This window comes from Amphibalanus amphitrite, unplaced genomic scaffold, assembly GCF_019059575.1.
Source record: "Amphibalanus amphitrite isolate SeventyFive unplaced genomic scaffold, NRLGWU_Aamphi_draft 001533F_arrow, whole genome shotgun sequence".
In the NCBI taxonomy this organism is placed as follows: Eukaryota; Metazoa; Arthropoda; class Thecostraca; order Balanomorpha; family Balanidae; genus Amphibalanus; species Amphibalanus amphitrite.
The window spans coordinates 59,576-78,919 of record NW_024883026.1 but is presented as its reverse complement, the minus strand read 5'-3'; the positions used below and the strand labels follow the sequence as shown (position 1 = coordinate 78,919).

Below are 19,344 nucleotides of genomic sequence, written 5' to 3'. Positions count from 1 at the left end.
TGAATTCATATCACCCACACAATCCTAGAATATCTGTCCCAATTATGACTGGAAGGTAGAAGGCCTGGGAGAATTTACCAGCCTATGTAGCTGGGGGAATGAAGGTAACTAGGTAAGGCATGAGTTATGCTATTTGATACCCATGTAATGAGGCCAGCTAAATCAACAGAAAAGCTTAAAGCAGCTGATATTGTTGTCAAATGTTGACAATTTTGCAATAACAGCAAAAAAAAAACAGCTTATGTGACATCAGTCAGGCTAACTGACGTAACCATGTCAGTGGACTGCTGTCACATGGCAGTGGCAGCATGTGAGACACCTGCTATATGATGGCCCAATCTTAATCCTCACATCTATCATCCATGCCCTTTCAAAGCTTTCAACAATCTGATGGATCAATACAAATAAATGCTACAATATAATAGCACATGTGTAGCATGAATATGATGAAAAGCAATAAATTCTAACATGCATAATTGTGAAACAAGCAATCACATTTTGATTTGGCAGCAATTACGGACAATGGGGTCGGAGAGGCCATCGTAACGATAATGGTGGTCAGTTAATTTTCTTCTATATTCAGAAATACATCCACAACATTCATCAAACATTTGTATAAAATTGAAGTCAAGGTTATCGCAAATATATTGATGCTATACTTACACCTCAAATGAGCAGGCTCGAAAGCTTGAAGCAAAAGATTTCGTCCAAGGCCATCCACGCCAAAATGCCACATATATTTGGCTGCCTTTCCTTCAAGTTCCCAGAGAAAATAGCGATAATACGAATCACACACAATGGCACTAATATTAGCTGTAAATAGCATACATAGACAACTGTTTCAGTAAAGTGGCAGTCAAAATTTAATAAGTTTAGCGTTTTCCCCCTAGAGAAAAAAACATTAGAAACCATTAGGATTTTCTAATGGTTTCTAATGGTTTCTAATGGTTTTGAATGGTCTCTAATGGTTTTTGATGGTCTCTAATGGTATTCTAATGGTTTCTGATGGTTTTCTGATGGAAATTGATGGTGCTCTAATGGTCTCTAATGGTGTCCTAATGGTTTCTAATGGTCTCCAATGGTGTTTGATGGTTTCTAATGGAATTTGATCTGATGGTCTAATGGTCTAATGGTTTCTGATGGTTTTCTAATGGAATTTGATGGTACTCTAATGGTCTCTAATGGTTTCTAATGGTCTCCGATGGTGTTTGATGGTTTCTAATGGAATTCGATCTGATGGTCTAATGGTCTAATGGTCTCTAATGGTATTGTTATGATTTCTGATGGTCGCTAATGGTTTCAAATGGTATACTTGGTGGTCTAATGGTTTCCAATGGTTTTCAATAGCTTTGATTTTGGGCTCCAAACGGGTATTCTTATGGTTTCTGTTGGTGTTCTGACGGCATCTTTTCATTTATGATGATTTCAAAATTGTGATGGTCTAATGGTGTTCTAATGGTTTTTAATGGTCCTGTAATGGCTTTTTATAGATCTTGAATATGTTGTCAAACTCTAACTGTGCTTTATTATGTAAGGAGTGCTGCATCGACAGCGGACTGAACGATCGCTTTGAAACTTTCAGAGTTGGATTTAAGGGTATCAGCAGGCATAAAATGAATATCTCGGAATTCTGCTATCTGTGACCTATGGTCAGGTCAATTTTGCAACCTTTTCAGAGATAGAGACATGCTATATCGATTAAAATCCCTCATACAGATGTGTTCAGCATGACGATAAGGATCGACTGCTAATGCAACATGACCTTCCAGTAAGGTCATGACCTTGACTTTGTCAAATTTTTAAAATGACCTTTCAATGTCAACTTCGAGTTATTTCGATGCATCTCGTCGAGATGAATACGATGCTGGCAAAATAAATGTGCCTTCCTTGAGTGAAAAGTTATGAAAGAACACATTTTTCATAAAGATAGCTATTTTAGAACTTTTGCCCTCTGGAGCCTTCATTTAGTTCAGATCTGAGGACACATTCCAGAAAGAGGGTTAACCCGGCGGCTGCTGGGCCTCTGCGGCACCGCCCAAGATTACTTTACTCCTACTCTACTAGTGATGTTAATTACGGAAAATCGGAATACCGATACCAAACACCAACCAAAACCATGGGGAAATACCGAAACCAAACCAACTTGGGAAACTGAGGGAAATACCAACTTTTTACCGATTTCTTAGCCTCTTATACGTTAGTGAGGGCTTATGATACCAACAAAATACCAAACACATTACTGAGTACGATTGAAATACCAAATACCAAGTTGGTATCATCGGTTTGGTATCGGTATACCAAAAAGTTGGTATCCGATTGACATCTCTACTACCTACTCGAAAAGAGCTATCGAATGCGTTTTCCTGCGGCGTTGCAGGCTTTATTGGCTCCCGAGTTCTGCTCCGGTTTGTCAAAATTTGTTAAGAAATGGTAAAATTTGATCTTCTGATGACCTCTGGTGACCTGACCTTTGAACTACGTGTATTAGTATTTTATTATATAACTGGCCTATTATATCATTGACCTATTATTGACCTATTAGTATTTTAGAAGCATTTTCTCCATTTTTTTACGGTTATTCGAATGCCGCGCCCGCATACCGCGTTTTGCGGTAACTTATGCGGTTTTCCTGCCTGGGAGATCATGAAACATCATTGTCAGTAACTCACCAATAAATCACCTGATTCAGAGGAACCAGTGTGTTAAAGAACACAACTCGCCTAATTCCGAGGATGCTTAAGGAATAATAAAGAATGAATAGCAACAATGGGCAAATCTTTTCAGTTTTATTTGCCGCTTGTGAAATTTTTGTTTACAATTCGCGTCCTTCTGTGCTGCTTTAATGATCGGTGAAACGGTGTTACCCGAGAAAGATTCCGCCGTTTTTTACCGCCATAAGTGTTATTAATTATGTAGTGCTTTGTAGTTAAAGTGTGTTTACTTTGTGTGCGTGAGAATGTTTGGAGATGCCTCTCTGTGCGGGCCAAAAGGACTCGGGATGCGAACGCCGTTGCCCAGCGCCATCGCCGTAAAGGGCTAGCGCAGGCGCGGCGAGAGGCCGAAGCGTTGCGGAACGCTGAGCGTCGCCGTGAGGTCGTAGAGAGACCCGAGAGACCCACCGCCAGCAGGAGAGGAAGCGCCACGAGAACCGAGAGGAGGGGGAAGAGCAGACCGGTCAGTCACCTGCACACCTACTTGGAACCGGATTCAAGGGTGTGAGACGAAGCAAAGGCTCACCCCCCAAAAAAATTGCCATCAGAACTGAGAAGTAAGTAATGTTTAATGTGCCTAATATAGGTACAGTCTGTCTTAAAAGTACCGCGCAAAGTGACGGTGGATCCATCAAGCCTGACTGAGGTAGGGCCTGAGCAGGCAATTATAGCACTATAATTTGAAAGTCACCGAACCAATTGACCTAGGGAATGGACGAGGATGTGAACTGCTTCGGTGACTCAAATTTAATAGGCCCTTCCTCGGTCAGGCATGGTGGATCCACCGTCACTTTGCGCGGTACTTTTAAGACAGACTGTACATTGTGCATATGTTACAGGCCGTATGAAAATTCGCGTGAGACTTTAAAATTGAAGCTTTTTTCACGCGATGTAGGTGCTTGTTTGGGATTATTCATCCAATTTTCAAACAAATCCATTCACTTTCAGCTCAGTTGTGCATCTTGACGTGACCCCATCGTTTTCAGTAACTTTCTCGAGGCGCTCGTGGAATGCCAGCGCGGCTTCCTTGCAGTTGCGCATCTGATCGACGGCGATCCCTGGGAAGGCGGCTCTAGCCCGACCTTACAACTCCAGAATGTTCGCTGACCACGTCACGTATACCTTCGACTCCACAAACCCCTACATGAAAAAGTCACGAGGGGTGAGGTCGGTCGGGCGCGATGGGCTGGGGCAGGGCAGATTCGGCAAAGCAGATTGGGCAAGCGCGGTAACCAGGGTAGAGCCAGGGCAGGTTAAGTAAAGTCCGACCTCACCCCATGTGATTTTCTAATATAGGGGTTTATGAACTCGAAGGTATACGTGACGTGGTCGGCGAGCATTCTGGAGTTGTAACTTGTAAGGTCGGGTTAGATCGCCGCCTTTGCAGGGATCACCGTCGAGATGCGCAGGGAATATACGCTGGCATACCACGAGCGCCTCAAGAAAGTTACTGAAAACGATGGGGTCACGTCGAGATGCACAACTGAGCTGAACGTGAATGGATTTGTCTGAAAATTAGATGAATATAATCCTCAACATGTGCACCTACATTGTGTGAAAATATCTTCCAATTTAATTAACACTGAAGGAAGTTATTCAAGCCTCAAATCAGGTGTTTTACGTGAGCCACCCTGTGCATTTACCAGTTCTCCTATTTATAGAAGATTAAAAATTTCAACTAATGATCAAATAATCAAAAGTATAAAAAAAAGTATAAAAAAAACATTTAAAGATCAACTAGCAATAAGTAAGACAACCATGTTAAGGTGCACTTTTGTTACAGGTTAACTACGGACACAGATGATGAAGCGTTGGGCAGAAGACACAGGCGGAGCATACACTGAAAATGATCCCGCTTCATAATGAAACAAAATTCCTAGACCTTCATTGGAAAAAAGACAAGGCTCCAAATGTGAAAATATACACGGCTGAAAAAGATCCGTGCCTATATACATACATGGGACCGAACATCAGTTGGTGACATACCAGGGAAATAAGCTAAAATTAGAGCGCTCTATTTGTTGCTCCTGCCCCATGTTGAAGAGATACCCCTAAAAGCGTGATCTTTTATCGGCCCTTACGCAGCAAGGCAGTACTTCTCAGACCGGTGGATGGTATCAATAGAAAGAGAATGCGTCAAAGATTAACATGAATTAATTAAAATAACATTAAAATGTTAATTAAGCGTGGAAATTAGTCCCAAACTTAAGCTAATTATTGCTCCTACCTCGGCGACGGCGCTCCCCGCAGTCAGCGGAGAAGCTAAAATAAAAGCCACCAACCTCCTCCGCAAGTCAATTTTAGAGCGTCCGAGCGCGGCCGAGTGGGCCGATGCGGGGCCACCAAACTGAGGTGAGACGTGGCTAGCAATTGCGAACTGCCATAGAAATCAATATCTTAAGACGTACAATATGGGTTGATTACTCTGAAGCTGGAGTGAAAGCATGAGTAGATTGCAAGAAACGAAATGCATAGATTGGTTGAATTATGTACAATAGGCACGGCTCAGATGAAGCCATTTCTTTGATGTTGACATTTGATATAACCCTTCCTCTCCTCACCTACGACCTAAGTACGTTGGCAGTTACCGGCATAGTTTTTAAGCACGAGTGTAATTCGCCATCGGACCGCAATGCATGTTGCTAGGCTGCTGCAATTACAACGAACATACTGCCTTCATTTGTAGACGTTTGTTTTTTAGGCGGTCTTTGACGTACAAGGGGGCATACCTGTCGACAACTTGAGTTTCTCCGAATTTCAAAAACTCCCAGAATTCCAATTCCTTATGCACTGTTGTAGGTACAGCTATGTTCACAAGTTTTCGTTTCCTCCTGCTCTAAAAAGGATGATATTTGTCGATTTCGTGCGTCGCTGATAGAAGGGTGCGTTTAATAATTAGGCCCAACGCTTTCTGCATCCGCGAGTACCTTGAAAAGGGAACAACAGTTTCCATTTATTACACTATGGGACAAGTGACAAAATGACCACTGCAACACGCATGAAACGGAGCTCATATTCCTAAAAATGTCTACCATCACTTCTTTTCTGACACTATTAGCAAATACCATCTCAAGTTAGGTGGTTGACAGACAGTCAATGGAGATCTGGGGAGACTGAGTGATGCCAATTCACCACTTAACTGATAATGAGGGCCGAGGGAAGAGAAACATGCAACATGCACAACTGACAACTTGACAAGTGACAAAACACTACCACTATTGCGCAGTGCACAACAAATTACAGCAGCCAGCCCAAAAATGTTTCTGGTGGCTAATTGCAAAACAAGTCACTAATAAATGTCTTAGTTGCAGCTGAACACTGCACAATGATCACACTGTTCACACATTGAGTGAGATGCCACAGGTGGTTTGAATCACACTTTGGTACAACTGCAAATCTGAAGTGTTGTCATGAGGTTCATGCCTCCATGATCACAGCACTTTGGTTGTGGTTGGCATAACACTTGTAGTCTGCAGAGTTCCACATGAACTGCAGACACCTCATCTGGTGGTCTTCATGTTGCTCAACTTCTTCAGGAGGCAAATGTCGACCACCCAGCGGAAGCATGGTCCTGCAGAAAAGAAAGGTAATGCATAAGGTACAAACATTATCTGCTGAAACAGGCCCTTCTGTTTGCTGTTATTAAACTTTTAACATAACATAACAACATGTATTCCATGTATATTACATTTGTTGAAATAAAATACTGCCGGCTATTTCAAAACCAGAAAATGAAATTATATTGTAGCATAATTCACATGCTCAGCTATCAGTATCAAATAATAAATTAATTTAAAATTTGGCATATTCTATATAACACATTCATAGAATGTTCTACTTCACGTCACAAGGACTCACAATCTTTCTGTTGGGTGTTTGATTGACGCATTAACTAGGTTTGTCTTAGGTTTTATTATTGCAAAAAATTCATATTGCATCATTGTATCAAAATACTGCCAGCAATAACAAAACAAGAACATGAAATGTCAATGAGCAAGCCGCCTTTCCTAAAAATGGATTACTTTGAAAATAATTTTAGTTTCTTTTAAGGAAAAGGAGAAATGATTATCAGGTAATTATCAAAAACCACTCAACCAGCAAGTGGCTGGGTGATTTCACAGCAAACATCAAGCCAAAACATATGCTTACATTCATCTAACAATTGAGCCATTTGATTACACAAGGATATGTGAGCAAAATAAGAATCCAATTATCCAATGTTGACTTCCTTGCAAAGTTTATGCCTTATTTTATGAAAATGTGCCACTAGAATATGATACTTATCATCGAATATTATTTAATTTACGATTTATTTCGATCGGAACGCACATGGGGTCCCGCGCCATTTTCGTCGACGATAAATATGATCGTGTTTCATGAAGAGATAAGGGGTTTCAATGGTCTTTCAAAGCAATAATTTGATGCAAAAATTTGTAGGAAATAATATAAAGCTGGTTCAAATGGCCATCAACCATTTAAAACACCGAAAATACTCACAACTTCGTCCCGACGACCACGCAGCACCGCGCACGCCACACTACTGGCACAATGCCAAAATTGCCGTCACAGCAGAAATGTTTTTTTCTCTCGATTGCAATTGTGGAGTTATTTATTAAACAGAAGATTATCTTTCCGAAAAACCGACTGATTTCATACAGAGATGCATGGAAAATAAAAAAATCCCGGTAAGTTTATTTGTATTGTTTTGTCGATTTTGACATGCTCCTAGTTTGCAGCCATATTTTGATATGTTCTACAGGGAGTTCAGAATTATTTCAGGACCAATCTTTTCCTCATTCATTTTCCCGTCGATCATGAAATTTTTAGAGCGGAACAATTAGTTTCCAGGCGGTCCGAGCGGTTTTCGTGAGAAGGGTGCAAAAATCGGCGTCATTTTTAGAGCCTCGACACCAGCTCAACACAGGACCCTATGGGAGACGGCGAAGTAGCGGGAGCAATAAATAGAGCGCTCTAATTTTAGCTTATTTCCCTGGTGTGTCACCGACTGACATGGCAGAGAAAAATGAATGCTGGGGAGTCGGGGACCGTTATGTCATGTATTACCATGTGGAATGCCAATGTTAATAGATCGGATCTGCACCATATGAATGTTTTAACAAGATACCACCAGAAACCATTGTTACCATTGACCATTGGTAACCCATAGACCATCAGAAAACATGTCTAATGGTTTCTTATGGCCTAATGGTTTCTTATGGTCTAATGGTTTCTTATGGTATGGTGATCATACCATAAGAAACCATTAGACCATAAGAAACCATTAGGCCATAAGAAACCATTAGACCATTAGACCACTAGCCCATTAGACCATCAGACCATTAGACCATCAGACCATTAGGCCATAAGAAACCATTAGACCATTAGCCCATCTGACCATCAGACCATTAGACCACTACAAACCATTAGACCATTAGGGTTTCAATTTCCATATAGACCATTAGACCATTAGACCATTGCTAATGGTTTTTTCTCTAGGGCCCTCACCCATTCAACCAACACCTGCGTGTTGTTTGTATCCGGAAGTGTGATAAATCTGGCAAAAGAAATATCTAGTTTAGCAAATTATTCACTTTTAGGAAATCAAGCTACAACAAAATATTTTCTAGTATTTTGAATTATTTCAGTTAGTGCGAATATCGTAAATTCAGATTTAAAAATATTTTTTTCTTTGCACCTGGAATGGAATAGGATAATTGTACTAGAAATCTGGGATAATTTCAAACTAGAATCGATGGAAGAAGCCGCATGCAAATGAACATACGCTGTACTCCGTGTAATAACTACACATTCACCCGCTGCATTTTTCAGCATTTATTTTCGTTTTAGCCCATCGACAATAAATAATACGTGAAGCGTTTCAGTTTTTTGCGATAACCGCCCAAACCACACCACCTACAGACACGATTCAACCACCAATCGACAGCTCTCGATCGTGGCTATGTGCGCGGCACATTTTTAATCGCATTTGCACCCCCCAAATAGCCAAACTCGGCCCCTCGACTATGTCGCCCGACGCTCCAGAGATGGCGCTGACTGTCTGCGTGACGTCAGCTCACACGACCGGCGATCGCCAATCATAAAACGTGCATGTCGCCGCTGGGCAACCAATTCCAGCGTACTGTCTTGCTTTTGCCCTCTTGTTCTGAAAATTTGGTCAAGAAACATGGCGTATAACCTTCATTTAAAACCAAATTTACTCCCAACCACTTCGCCGTAAAACGCCACAATACGCACCAGACCATGTCATCAACCCGTGCAGAGTACCGCGGGTTATTCAAAGCGTTGATGTTTGCGTCCTAGATAGCTCATTTGGTAGAGTGTTAGACTTCTATGGAATGCGTCGCTGGTTCGATTCCAGCTCGGGATGTTTTTAAAACGTACTTACATCTTTAGTTACAGTACCCGGCCGCTAGGGTCGCGACCCCGTAGAGGTCGCTGCGGTCCCCACGTGACCGACCGGCCGCGGCCGCCGGCCGGCGCAGCGGCGGCGCAGTGTGGGGCGTGCGGGCGGAGGGATTGGTGCGGTAACTGCGGTGCCGTCAGAGCGGCCCCTGCCGGACAGCGGAAATGCGGCATGATACAGACATGGGAGGGGGGGGGGGGTAGGTAAATGGTGGATGGATGGATAAAGAAATGATGGAGGGAGAGAAGGAAGGGTAAGTGAGCAAATGATTGAGTCGATGAGAGAACAAGTACAGAGGATGGAGCCGAAAGACGTTTTTAAAATGCGCTTACAGCTTTGTTGCAGCACTCGGCCGCTACGAATAACTACATTACCGATCCTGAGTGGCGGGCGGGGGGGGGGGGGGGGGGGCGGCGAGGTACCTAGATTTGGGATAGGTTGGTTACAGAATTCCACAAAATACTGACAAGATTATCGATTATGTTTAGTGGGGACGGTGAAGGGCACAGGGAAGGGCACGGGGACAAGACGGAGACGAAGACGGAGACGGAGATGTAGCGGCCAGTGGAGGAGCAGGGACGGAGACGGAGACAAAGAGAGCGGGAGCGGGAGCGCGGGAACGGGGACGGAGGCGGCGACGGAATCGGAGACCAGACAGATACAGAGACAGAGACAGAGACGAGACAGAGACAGAGGCGGAGACGGAGATGAAGCGGTCAGCGGGAGGGGGATGAAGACGGGGACGGAGAAAGAGAGCGGGAGCGGGAGCGGGAATTGGAGCTGGGACGGGAACTGGGACGGAGATGGGGATGGAATCCGAGACGAGACAGATACAGAGACAAAGGCAGAAAGGGAAGACGGAGACGGAAACAGAGCAGGCATAATTATATCTTTAGCACTGAAAACATTAGGTACCGATCGTGAGTGGTGGGTCGGGGGGGGGGGTGCAGAGGGAGGAAGGCGGGGGAGGGTCGGGGCGAGTCACTCAGATTTGGGATAGGTTAGTTACAGAATTCCACAAAGTACTGAAAAAAAATAGCGATCATGTTTAGCATTACGAGCGTACCAATATACGTATAGCGTCTTGAGCTGGGACATAAAAACTTATATGTATCTGCGGCGCGGGCGGGGAAGAAGCCACTAGCCAGTACTTTTTTCAGTACCAAGAGGGGATTGGAGTGGAGGGGAGAGGAGGGGAAGGAGGGAGTGGAGGGAAGGGGAGGAAATCGAGGGAGGGAGGGAGGGGGAGCGAAGAAGTGCGATGAAGGAGACGGGGAGAGGAGGGAGAGAAACGGATGGGGAGGGGTAAGTAAGCATACGATTGGATCAGTGATCGACAAAGTCAGAGAGCGGAGAGGAGGGAGGGAAGAGGGATGGAGGCAGGGAGGGAGTGAGAAAGGGAAAGGAAAGAGAGAGAGAGAGAGAGAGAGAGAGAGAGAGAGAGAGAGAGAGAGAGAGAGAGAGAGAGAGAGAGAGAAAGAGAGAGAGAGAGAGAGAAAGCGGGGCATTATGGACGGGATTTTGGACAGGACGGGCAGGGATTTCTATATAGATGTTCAAACGACGATTACAATTAGCGCCGGTAGGCGCGGGAGGGTGACCTAGTTATACATATATTATCAATCTCATTTTGAATAAGTCATAAATCAATAAGCAAGACAATGTGCGGAAATAGATCCTCAATAGACAACTGATCCTTCTGAAATGCTTATTCCGTATGGTCCGGACTCGATATCGCTGCGAAAATAACCAGAAAATGTTGAGGAGACCACAGTGTGAGGAGACGAAAGAAGAATGTCAGTTTCAGTGTCAGTCAGGGCCGGAAGTTCAGAGGGTTGCGTGGGTGTTCATTGCACAATGATGGACGCAGACGGAGTGAGGAACAAACGCTTCCGCCCACAGCAGTGCATGAAAACAATCGAACATCGGATAAACTTTAGTGGCTGTCTCTCCCAGGGTATATAGAACAACGTCTCTCCAGTTTCTTCATCTAGTCAGCCCTAGCTGGGACCACTGCAGGGCATTATGGGCCACTATGACTATTATGTGTACGTTTGTGCACGGAAGAGGGTGGAACGAAAAAAATATCGGTTTGAACGAACTAATCAGTAATCAGTAATATTTTCAATAGCAAATCACAATTCTAAAGAATAGGGATTTTTCCTATTGAAAAGTCAAAAGTCTCAACCTTCGGGTACGGAACGGGGCAGAGGGCCTTTCGGACATCAGTTTAGGGCTCGCTCTCCAGTTGCCGCTATCAGGCAGGTGATCGGTCGAACTTTAAACGCAGCGGCCAGGAGTAGCAGCTAGCGGCATCAGGACGACGACAGATCGGAGTTCTATGCTCTTGGGTAGATCTCCGTTATGGCTGCACATCATGCATAGTTTCAAGCTGTAACCATGTGTCACGCAGCGTTGCATAAATTCAGCTGCCCCGAGTGATAAGGCAATACCTTACAAGTTACAACGCATTACCCTCGTAACGTTTCGGAGCCAGTCATATGGAAATTGTAATGAACCGTGATATACCTATAACCGCACCATTGGTCAAAGTCGAGCATAGCTTGGGAAAGTTTATATAAATTTATTGGACACGTTGAAACAGCAGTCGATGGCGAAATATCATTAAAGGAGGCAGGTGCAGTCGAGAGCAGCTCAGGCGGCCAGTGCGTCGGCGAGGAGGCCGGTGACAGCTCCGAGCAGCTGCGGCGGCGGCGCCTGGCCGCGCGCCAGCGCCTGCTCGGCCTCGCGCAGCAGCTCGGCCAGCTGGGCGCGGCTGACGGCCAGCTGCTGCTGCAGGCGCGCCAGCAGCTGCGGCGCCTGCTGCGCCAGCGCGGCGCGCAGCTCGGCGCGGCCCAGCGGCGCCGGCTGGCCGCCCAACAGGTGCGCCACGATCCACTCGTAGATGTGCTCGATGACGGACATGAGCAGCGCGATCAGGTCGTCGATGATGGGCGGCACGCCCTGGAGCTGGGAGGCCGCCGGCACGGCCGCGGCAGAGGCCACCATCAGCGCCACCAGCAGCAGAGTCACCTTCATATCGGCGGACGGAGGTTCTGCAGAGAACAGCACACAGGTCACAGAGAGGTCATACAGGGCGACAGAGGTCACACAGGGCGACAGAGGTCACACAAATCAGCAGAGGTCACACAGGGCACACAGAGGGCGTGACTTGGCGAGCTACGGGACGATACGAGATCGCTGTAGATGTCACTGCCAGCAGAACGACGTTAGATGGCATCCAATGCTACAGTCACTGTCGAGTAGGAAAAGAACAGACAATTTGGATCAGAACATTCAACATGACACCCCAAGAATCATATAGAATAAGCGCTGGATGAAATATTGGCTCACGATTTTGAGGGCACCACCATAAATGAACCGTCGACACCACATCCGTCGCCGTCGTCACTCGTCAGGCCACCCTACAGCTAATCCTATAATCCGTATATCGGATCTCTGTCCTCCAGAAGTTTTCAAAAGCCGACCGGCCTGCCTTCGTTTACCCTCCAAACGCAGACAGGTAATCGCAGAGCGCTCACCTGTGGTGCGGCGACGGGCGGAGGTCGGCTCCGGGGCGGTTCAGACTGCTTAGTGTCGACCTCACCGTGGGCAGCGCCACATTTGAGGAGGTGAGGCCGCTGGGAACTGGCCACTGGCGAGCTGAGATAGCGACGCTGCGTGTCACAGTGGCCAGGTGACAGTTCCCAGACAGGCACCTCCCGCTGCCGCCTCGGTAATCACTGGGCAGGGCGGGGCTGTAGCGGCAAGCACGGATGCATCGAGCTGAGAAAACTCAGCTAGTCGGTCATTAACAAATGATGAAAGAATGTAGTGTTTTGATGACGAGGGGAGCTGAGTGGCAACTTGGAATTGTGAAAACATCCCGCACATAGGCTTGGTTCTTAGGCTTCGCATCGGCAAGCGGTTTGCGATGTTGGATAGGCTATCAAGCATTTTCAAAGTTTTGTTTCTTAGGTAGCAGTAAAGAAGAAATGTCATAAGATTGAATTGTTTAGATTACAAGCAAATGACTGGACGTCAGTACCTAACTCAAACTTCACTAGACCAGTGACCGACCCAGGATCTGGGAACAGCCTTTTTCGCGATGTTATGCCGATGGTCGCCAAAGCTAAGTTTGAGAATACGATCGTACCTGGTTATCGGAAAACGTGTCATCTTTTTACAACCAATCAGGCCGATATATCGGTCACCCTCCGGTACATCTGACAGCGTCACTCTACCGGTAGGATCAAAAGGTGAATTTCAGTATGGCGTTGACAAGTCATAAAGACATACGTAAAAGTTAAGTGCGGCTATGAGCCGCTCGCGTCTTTTCTCGGCCGTTCTCATTGACACATGGCAGTCAGTGTCTCCCAAATCCGAATACAGTTTCACGGATACACCCTTATCTCATCGGACTACTATCAGTGCTCGGCCACACTACGTCAATGCCAATCAGAGTAGATAAGATACGCGCTTCCCAGCGCAGGCAAAGGTTTTACAATCCGCAGCTGATGCCTGAGAAATGCGAATAAACCAGACAAGGTATAAAGTCTCGACCAGCATACAAATCCCAACTTCATCAAACATAATCAGGGTCCTCATATATTTTGGTAAAATGTGGTCAGAGCGCCATACGCGCAGGGGTACGGACACAGACCTTTATCTTCACATGATTTGTCACGTCTACCTACGCAATTACAATAGGTTCCGCTCCAACCATGGGTAGGTTGGCAGCGCTGCTATAAACAGGAGAGGAGAGTCAACGTCTGATTTACTGTACTCTATCGCCAACCATGGGCCGCCATTGGCTGGCTTGCCGAGGCTCGCCCCCTGCCGGGATGTTTCGGATCGCACGTATCTGATAGAACTCGGATTTGTCACCAGCTAACACAGATGCTGTCTGCCACACCAGCTGAGGGTTTTAACGAGGACTTCATTCAGGAACATTAATTAATTGAAAAAAGATGAGCTTTCAATCGTACTAACATATACATTTCACAGAATCTCATTTGTATGCATTCATTTCGCTGTAGCGCAATATGCACGTTCGCGGCAGCATACAAATACTAATAAAAATCTCCAGTAAGCGGTGAAAAGCAAGAACAAGAAGAAAAATAAACAATAGCAATGATATTTCTAGGCAACAGTTGAGAAAATACTTCAAGTGCTCGGCAATTAACAAATTAAGGAATTAATTTTCGGCCAAAAGTTGAACTTACGTAGTTACTTGGAAGGTCTATCACCAAGAGCCAATAGACTGGTATCGTCACCCACATGCAATCCTAGAAGCTACACATGCCTTAGGCATTTAAATATGCAGTGTCAACTCTCTATATACCTACACCGGCGATGGAATTTTAGAACACAAATTCTTGCACACCCATCGTGAATCCTCATTATGAAGTAAATTACCGCTCACAAATCACAAGAGACGTCGTGCCGCTGAAAATTTCGTGGAGTGGCGAAGCACAGTCTTCCATATATTGCAATCCTTGCCTTCTTGGAAGTGTGAGCCAGCACGTTTCACCATATACCGTCGCCTGAGTCCTCACATCGCCTTCGATATCCTCGCATCCAGTCTCACTGAGACCTGCCAGATTACACTGGTATTACTCCTGTCCTGAGCCCAGGCAGTCCATCAAGCTGCTACATGCGCCGCTCACGCACTGGGCAGCAGACCTGTCCCAAACTGGAGCTCAGAGTAACAACTCCACAGAGCATCCGAACACATGGAACATCGATCTGAACTCCTACCAGGCTGAGGCGAACGGAGAGTCGGTCGACTTGTTGCGCCCGGACGGTCCGTATGCCCAGTTGTCGCCACTCTCCGGCTGCGGCGGCGGCGAGTAGCGGCGCGGTGGCGGCGAGGCTCGGCGAGGAGGGGGCGAGGCCCGGCGCGGTGGCGGCGAGGCTCGGCGAGGAGGGGGCGAGGCTCGGCGCGGAGGAGGCGAGGCGCGGCGCGGCGGAGGCGAGGCGCGGCGCGGCTCGGCGTACGAGTCGCGCGCACGCTGGTAGTCGCGCACCACGCCGCCCCAGATGCGGCCCCAGGTGGACTTTGAAGCGGCCGGCCGGTGCGGCGTCACCTCGCCGTCCTGTCGCCAGCGCTCGTTGCGCGCCTGGTGCAGACTGCCGGGCGGGTCGGCCGGCTCATAGGCCGGGTTCGGCCGACCGGCGTCCGGGCGCACCCTGTCCGCCGGGATGGTCGGTCCGCCGCCGCCCTTGGTGGGGCGCGCAGAGGGACGGGCCGTGACGGTGGCGTAACGGTAGCCCACCACGGCCAGGCCGACCATCGCGGCGACCGCCATCAGGCAGCTGAGAGTGATGAGCACCACCATGAAGGCAGAGCCAACCTCTAGGCCCACCTCGGCCGGTGTGGCCGCCGCCTTAGCCGCAGTCACGTGCGTCTCCGTCGCTGCCACGGAACCGAGCAGTTCCTGGGCTTCCGCGTAGTCCATAGCGCTCAGCGAACATTTAGTGAAGAACGTGTCCAGTGCATCATTCTGTGCTTTCATGTCGGCCAGGACATCTGGGGTGAACTCTCTAGCAGAGACACGGTCAAGCACAGCAACTGAACCGTTCAGGGTCGTGCTGACGTCGTTCTTGTGACACGCGTTCGTCTCCGACTGGAGGTTTTCTTCTCTCTGCAGGTTCAGGGTTTTGGGCAGCTCGGGAAGCCACTGCGCGCTCCGTTTGTCGAACGCCTTGCCGTGCGGCAGGAGCTCCAGCGTGTCCATGGGGTGGTCTAGCTTCAGATTGTCCGGCCCGTCCGGTTCCGTCTCCTCGTCCGGTGGCGCCCCGGTCGGATCTGGGGTCGCTTTGCTCAGCTCGATAGTCATGTTGCTGAGTAGCTGGTCCATGATGTTGACCTGATCCAGGATTTCGGCTTGGTAGTCTGTAGCGCCGAGCGGAGTCGCCATCACCGCCGCCGCTGAGGGAAACATGCAAGATAGTTGTTAGTGGAGAGTGATGATCATTGACTTTCGGCGCCGACAGTACATGAAGACATTGGTACAAATAACAAAACTACAGACTACCACTGACATATTTGACAGACCAACACAGGTTTCGACAAACACAACAATATAATGGACTTCAATAGTGTAAGGGATACTCTTGCCTCTTGCTAGCAGCAAGGCGTATCAATCTAAACGTAAGACACTGGGTAGCCAAGAGGGACATTTCAGATATGGAGTTTCCTCTGACATACAACGAATGAACAGCCAACAGTTGTACCTACTTGCATAGCTTTTCCAGCAGTGTTAGAAAAGTCATGAATGCGCTTACACACAGCCTCACAGTGAAGCACGAAAAAGAAGCATGCCTATATGATCCGGGAGGTTAATGGTAGCCATAGGGTCAGGATCGGGAGCACACAATGGACCTCACACCTGGTCACACTTGGACAAAGTTTCACACTATCGCTCATCACGACAGATCATCCCGGGCACTGACCTGCATTGGTGAACGGCACCACCAATCCCACCATCATCACCATCACCAGCGGCGACATGGTGACGCGGCGGTGCTCCATGGCTGCGGCGGGACGCGTCCCAGGCACCTGTGGAGCGGCCGCTCGAGCGGGCCGAGCCGCGCCGAACGCTATCGTGGCGGAGCTCGATAGCGCTAGGCCACACGTGATCTCGATGATGATAATCTGAGCGTCGCGATGAGCGGAATCGCATCCCGGTGGGCGGAGGAGGGGTGGCGAGGGGTCAGCGGTGACAGAGTCGCTGTCAGCAGGCGGCTGCGGCATGTCAGCGGTCAGCGGGCGAGGGGGGGGGGGGCTGCCGAGGGAACAGGACATGGGGGACGAGGTTTTGACGTGCACGTTAGACCTTTCCAACATAACCTCGAATTGATCTCACTTTCATAGATCCGAGAACAACGCTGAACCAAACACACTTTCATTTGAGTGACGGGCGCAAACGTCACGAGTCCTGAGTGGGTGTGCGCGACAGGGCCGTTCGACGATACACGCATGACGCACCGCGATCGAGCGCTATCTTCTGCATATCCGCGACAGGCGAGATGGCTTATAAAGATAGCTGCCCGCTGATTGCAGCGCTGGCGGCCTATCTAGACGGCTGGCGCCCACCTCCCGGATGTAGAGCGAGTGATGAGCGACGCTCCCAGAGCACGCAAACAGGCGGGGTAAACACGCTACGGAACTGAGACAATTTTCAAACGTACGTACCGCTGAGAAGGCCAACTGTTACTAAATACTACCAACTGTTCGAAAATGTGTAGGCTGTAGCTGATGAAAAATTATTGCAATGACTTCGTTTAATGGCAGAGGTTGTATCACGGAAATAATCGATAGGGACACCTGAACAGCGGACCGGCCTGCCGTCCACGCCAGTACACGCTGCCCATAAACGTAATGTGACAGCTCTTCACCCGTCCTCGCCCACACTGACACGTCCGCTGGTCGGATAAAGTGGGGTCCGACCCGCCCGCCGACAGTCGTCCCTCAGCACCATGCCGCGGCTCTGCCTGTCTCTGACAGTACTGGTGTCGGTGGCTCTGCCGGCCCGAGCCGCGCCCGTGGAACCCAGTTGGAAGTACTGGGCGCAGGATAAGTGGTGGAAGGAGTTCCCGCAGTGCGGCGGAGACCAGCAGTCACCAGTGGAGTTGAGGCCGACAGAGGACCGATTCTGGTATTATGGTAGAGGGCCGCGAGTGAGGTTCGCCAAACGTCTCAAAGCTGGACGACTGACGGCGACGAACACGGGCCGCACACTGAGTGTGACGCTGGAAAACGACTCTGGCCAGCCGGCCGTTCAGCTGAAGGGCAGCAGATCGGGTCTCCTTAGCAGCCGGTACATCCTGGACAACCTGCACCTACACTGGAACGACCCGGCCGGCGGCCGCGGCTCCGAGCACAAGATGAACGGCGCCTTCGAGCAGGCCGAGGCGCACTTTGTCTTCTTCAACCAACAGTACGGCAACGTGTCGGCGGCGCTGGCGCACGTCGACACCCGGCGCTGAGTCTGTCCCTGCCGACGCTGGGTCTGGACGGCGACCTGCCGCAGCTGTCGCAGCTGGGCAGCTCCGTCACCAGACAGGTCGACCTGCGACCGCTGCGGAGACCGCTGCGAGTCGCCCTGAGGACCTTCTTCAGCTACCACGGCAGCCTGACGACCCCGCCGTGCAGTCCGGCCGTCACCTGGATAGTACACGACCACCCAGTCTCAGTAGAAGTCCCGTTCCTGCAGCAGCTGCGCACTAGCCTGAGAGCTAACGCTGCCGGAACGGAGACAATCCAGAACAACTGGAGGAAGCTTCACAAACTGGGGAACCGGGCTTTGTGCAAGTACGATCGCAGCTTTCTCAGGAATTGGCTATCGTGCCGATAAACTGACGCCGTTCGCCATACTGCAGTGCGGCGGCATTGACATGAGTATTTGCCATTTGTCACTCATTTCACTGCCCTCTTGTCACCGACCATATATTTACCATTACAATTGCACTGAGTGAAAAATGATATCTGCCGTGCACGCATTTAAAGTTACTGCTTGAATGCCCCTATGTATCATACAGCGATAATACACTTGAACTAGATAAAACACATCAGTTGCCTGTCACTGCAATCAGCCACTTCGAGGCTATCTTCTTTAACCAGCTCCTTGACGAGAGTAGGATCCCGGGTGAAGATAAGGCGAGTCCCAACGGATGTTCCCCGATGTGCCGTTGACGTCTGTCACTATCACCTCTCCATAGGAGCACCACAGCGCATCTTTGGTCCGATGACGCATCTGCCACTGTTAAGGGATTAGTAGAGCTCAGTCGGATCATGCATCGACCTCTGAACAGACGCAAGTGTCGCTGTGTTTGACGTGGGTGTCGCTCTTTGTTTGAGAACGCGTCTGCCGCTATGAGAAAAGTCTAGCGAACAACACCTTTTAAGGCCTTAGTTTGAATAAGTCAAACTCATAAGTCATACTGTACGATTTCATATGCAAAATCGGATATCTCAAGCTCCAAATGAAATTGAGATTCGTTTGAATTATAAGCAGCCGGTGTCGATTTTAGACCATGAACATAAAGGACACCCAACACAATCAGAGCGGGCAGCTTCCTCACACGCATGCCCAGCTGCACCAAATGTGCAGGGAGCTAAGAAACAACAGCGGTTCGGGGATGCCCGTGGTAAAAAAGGTCTCCGATATGCAAGATTTGTAGAAAGCTGCGCCAGCAAATTCA

General features: G+C 48.4%; 4 protein-coding genes across 5 annotated transcripts in view; 1 reads left to right on the top strand and 3 right to left on the bottom strand.

Annotated features, from left to right (window-relative positions):
- LOC122373669 (B-box type zinc finger protein ncl-1-like) overlaps positions 1 to 8,275 on the bottom strand; it is a 28,567-nt gene extending 20,292 nt beyond the window's left edge. The window contains exons 1-2 of one of the 2 annotated variants that reach the window (XM_043351960.1): positions 8,168 to 8,191; positions 664 to 836 (exon numbers count right to left, since the gene is read on the bottom strand). The gene's annotated coding sequence lies outside the window, so the exon portion shown is untranslated. Of the gene's footprint in view, positions 1 to 663; positions 837 to 8,167; positions 8,192 to 8,216 lie in introns of those variants that run through there. The other variant, XM_043351961.1, reaches the window with a different exon arrangement.
- Positions 8,276 to 11,695: 3,420 nt separating this feature from the next.
- On the bottom strand, positions 11,696 to 12,916 carry LOC122373675. The gene is made up of 2 exons (XM_043351976.1): positions 12,678 to 12,916; positions 11,696 to 12,191 (listed from the first exon to the last, which is right to left on the bottom strand). The coding sequence occupies exon 2, from the start codon at positions 12,172 to 12,174 to the stop codon at positions 11,791 to 11,793; it is 384 nt and encodes a 127-aa protein (XP_043207911.1). The 5' UTR covers positions 12,175 to 12,191; positions 12,678 to 12,916; the 3' UTR covers positions 11,696 to 11,790.
- An 814-nt stretch (positions 12,917 to 13,730) lies between these two features.
- Positions 13,731 to 16,792, bottom strand: LOC122373673. The gene is made up of 2 exons (XM_043351967.1): positions 16,594 to 16,792; positions 13,731 to 16,069 (listed from the first exon to the last, which is right to left on the bottom strand). The coding sequence occupies exons 1-2, from the start codon at positions 16,670 to 16,672 to the stop codon at positions 14,892 to 14,894; spliced, it is 1,257 nt and encodes a 418-aa protein (XP_043207902.1). The 5' UTR covers positions 16,673 to 16,792; the 3' UTR covers positions 13,731 to 14,891.
- An 827-nt stretch (positions 16,793 to 17,619) lies between these two features.
- LOC122373679 (carbonic anhydrase 12-like) lies at positions 17,620 to 18,129 on the top strand. The gene has a single exon (XM_043351983.1). It carries the CDS (start codon positions 17,620 to 17,622, stop codon positions 18,127 to 18,129), a length of 510 nt encoding a protein of 169 aa, XP_043207918.1.
- The last annotated feature ends 1,215 nt before the right edge of the window (positions 18,130 to 19,344 follow it).

Coding starts and splice junctions, on each gene's coding strand:
- LOC122373679 (XM_043351983.1), top strand. CDS start 17,620: ATGCCGCGGCTCTGCCTGTCTCTGACAGTACTGGTGTCGGTGGCTCTG.
- LOC122373673 (XM_043351967.1), bottom strand. CDS start 16,672: ATGGAGCACCGCCGCGTCACCATGTCGCCGCTGGTGATGGTGATGATG. Junction 16,070..16,593: donor GGTGCCGTTCACCAATGCAG/GTCAGTGCCCGG, acceptor TGTTTCCCTCAG/CGGCGGCGGTGATGGCGACT.
- LOC122373675 (XM_043351976.1), bottom strand. CDS start 12,174: ATGAAGGTGACTCTGCTGCTGGTGGCGCTGATGGTGGCCTCTGCCGCG.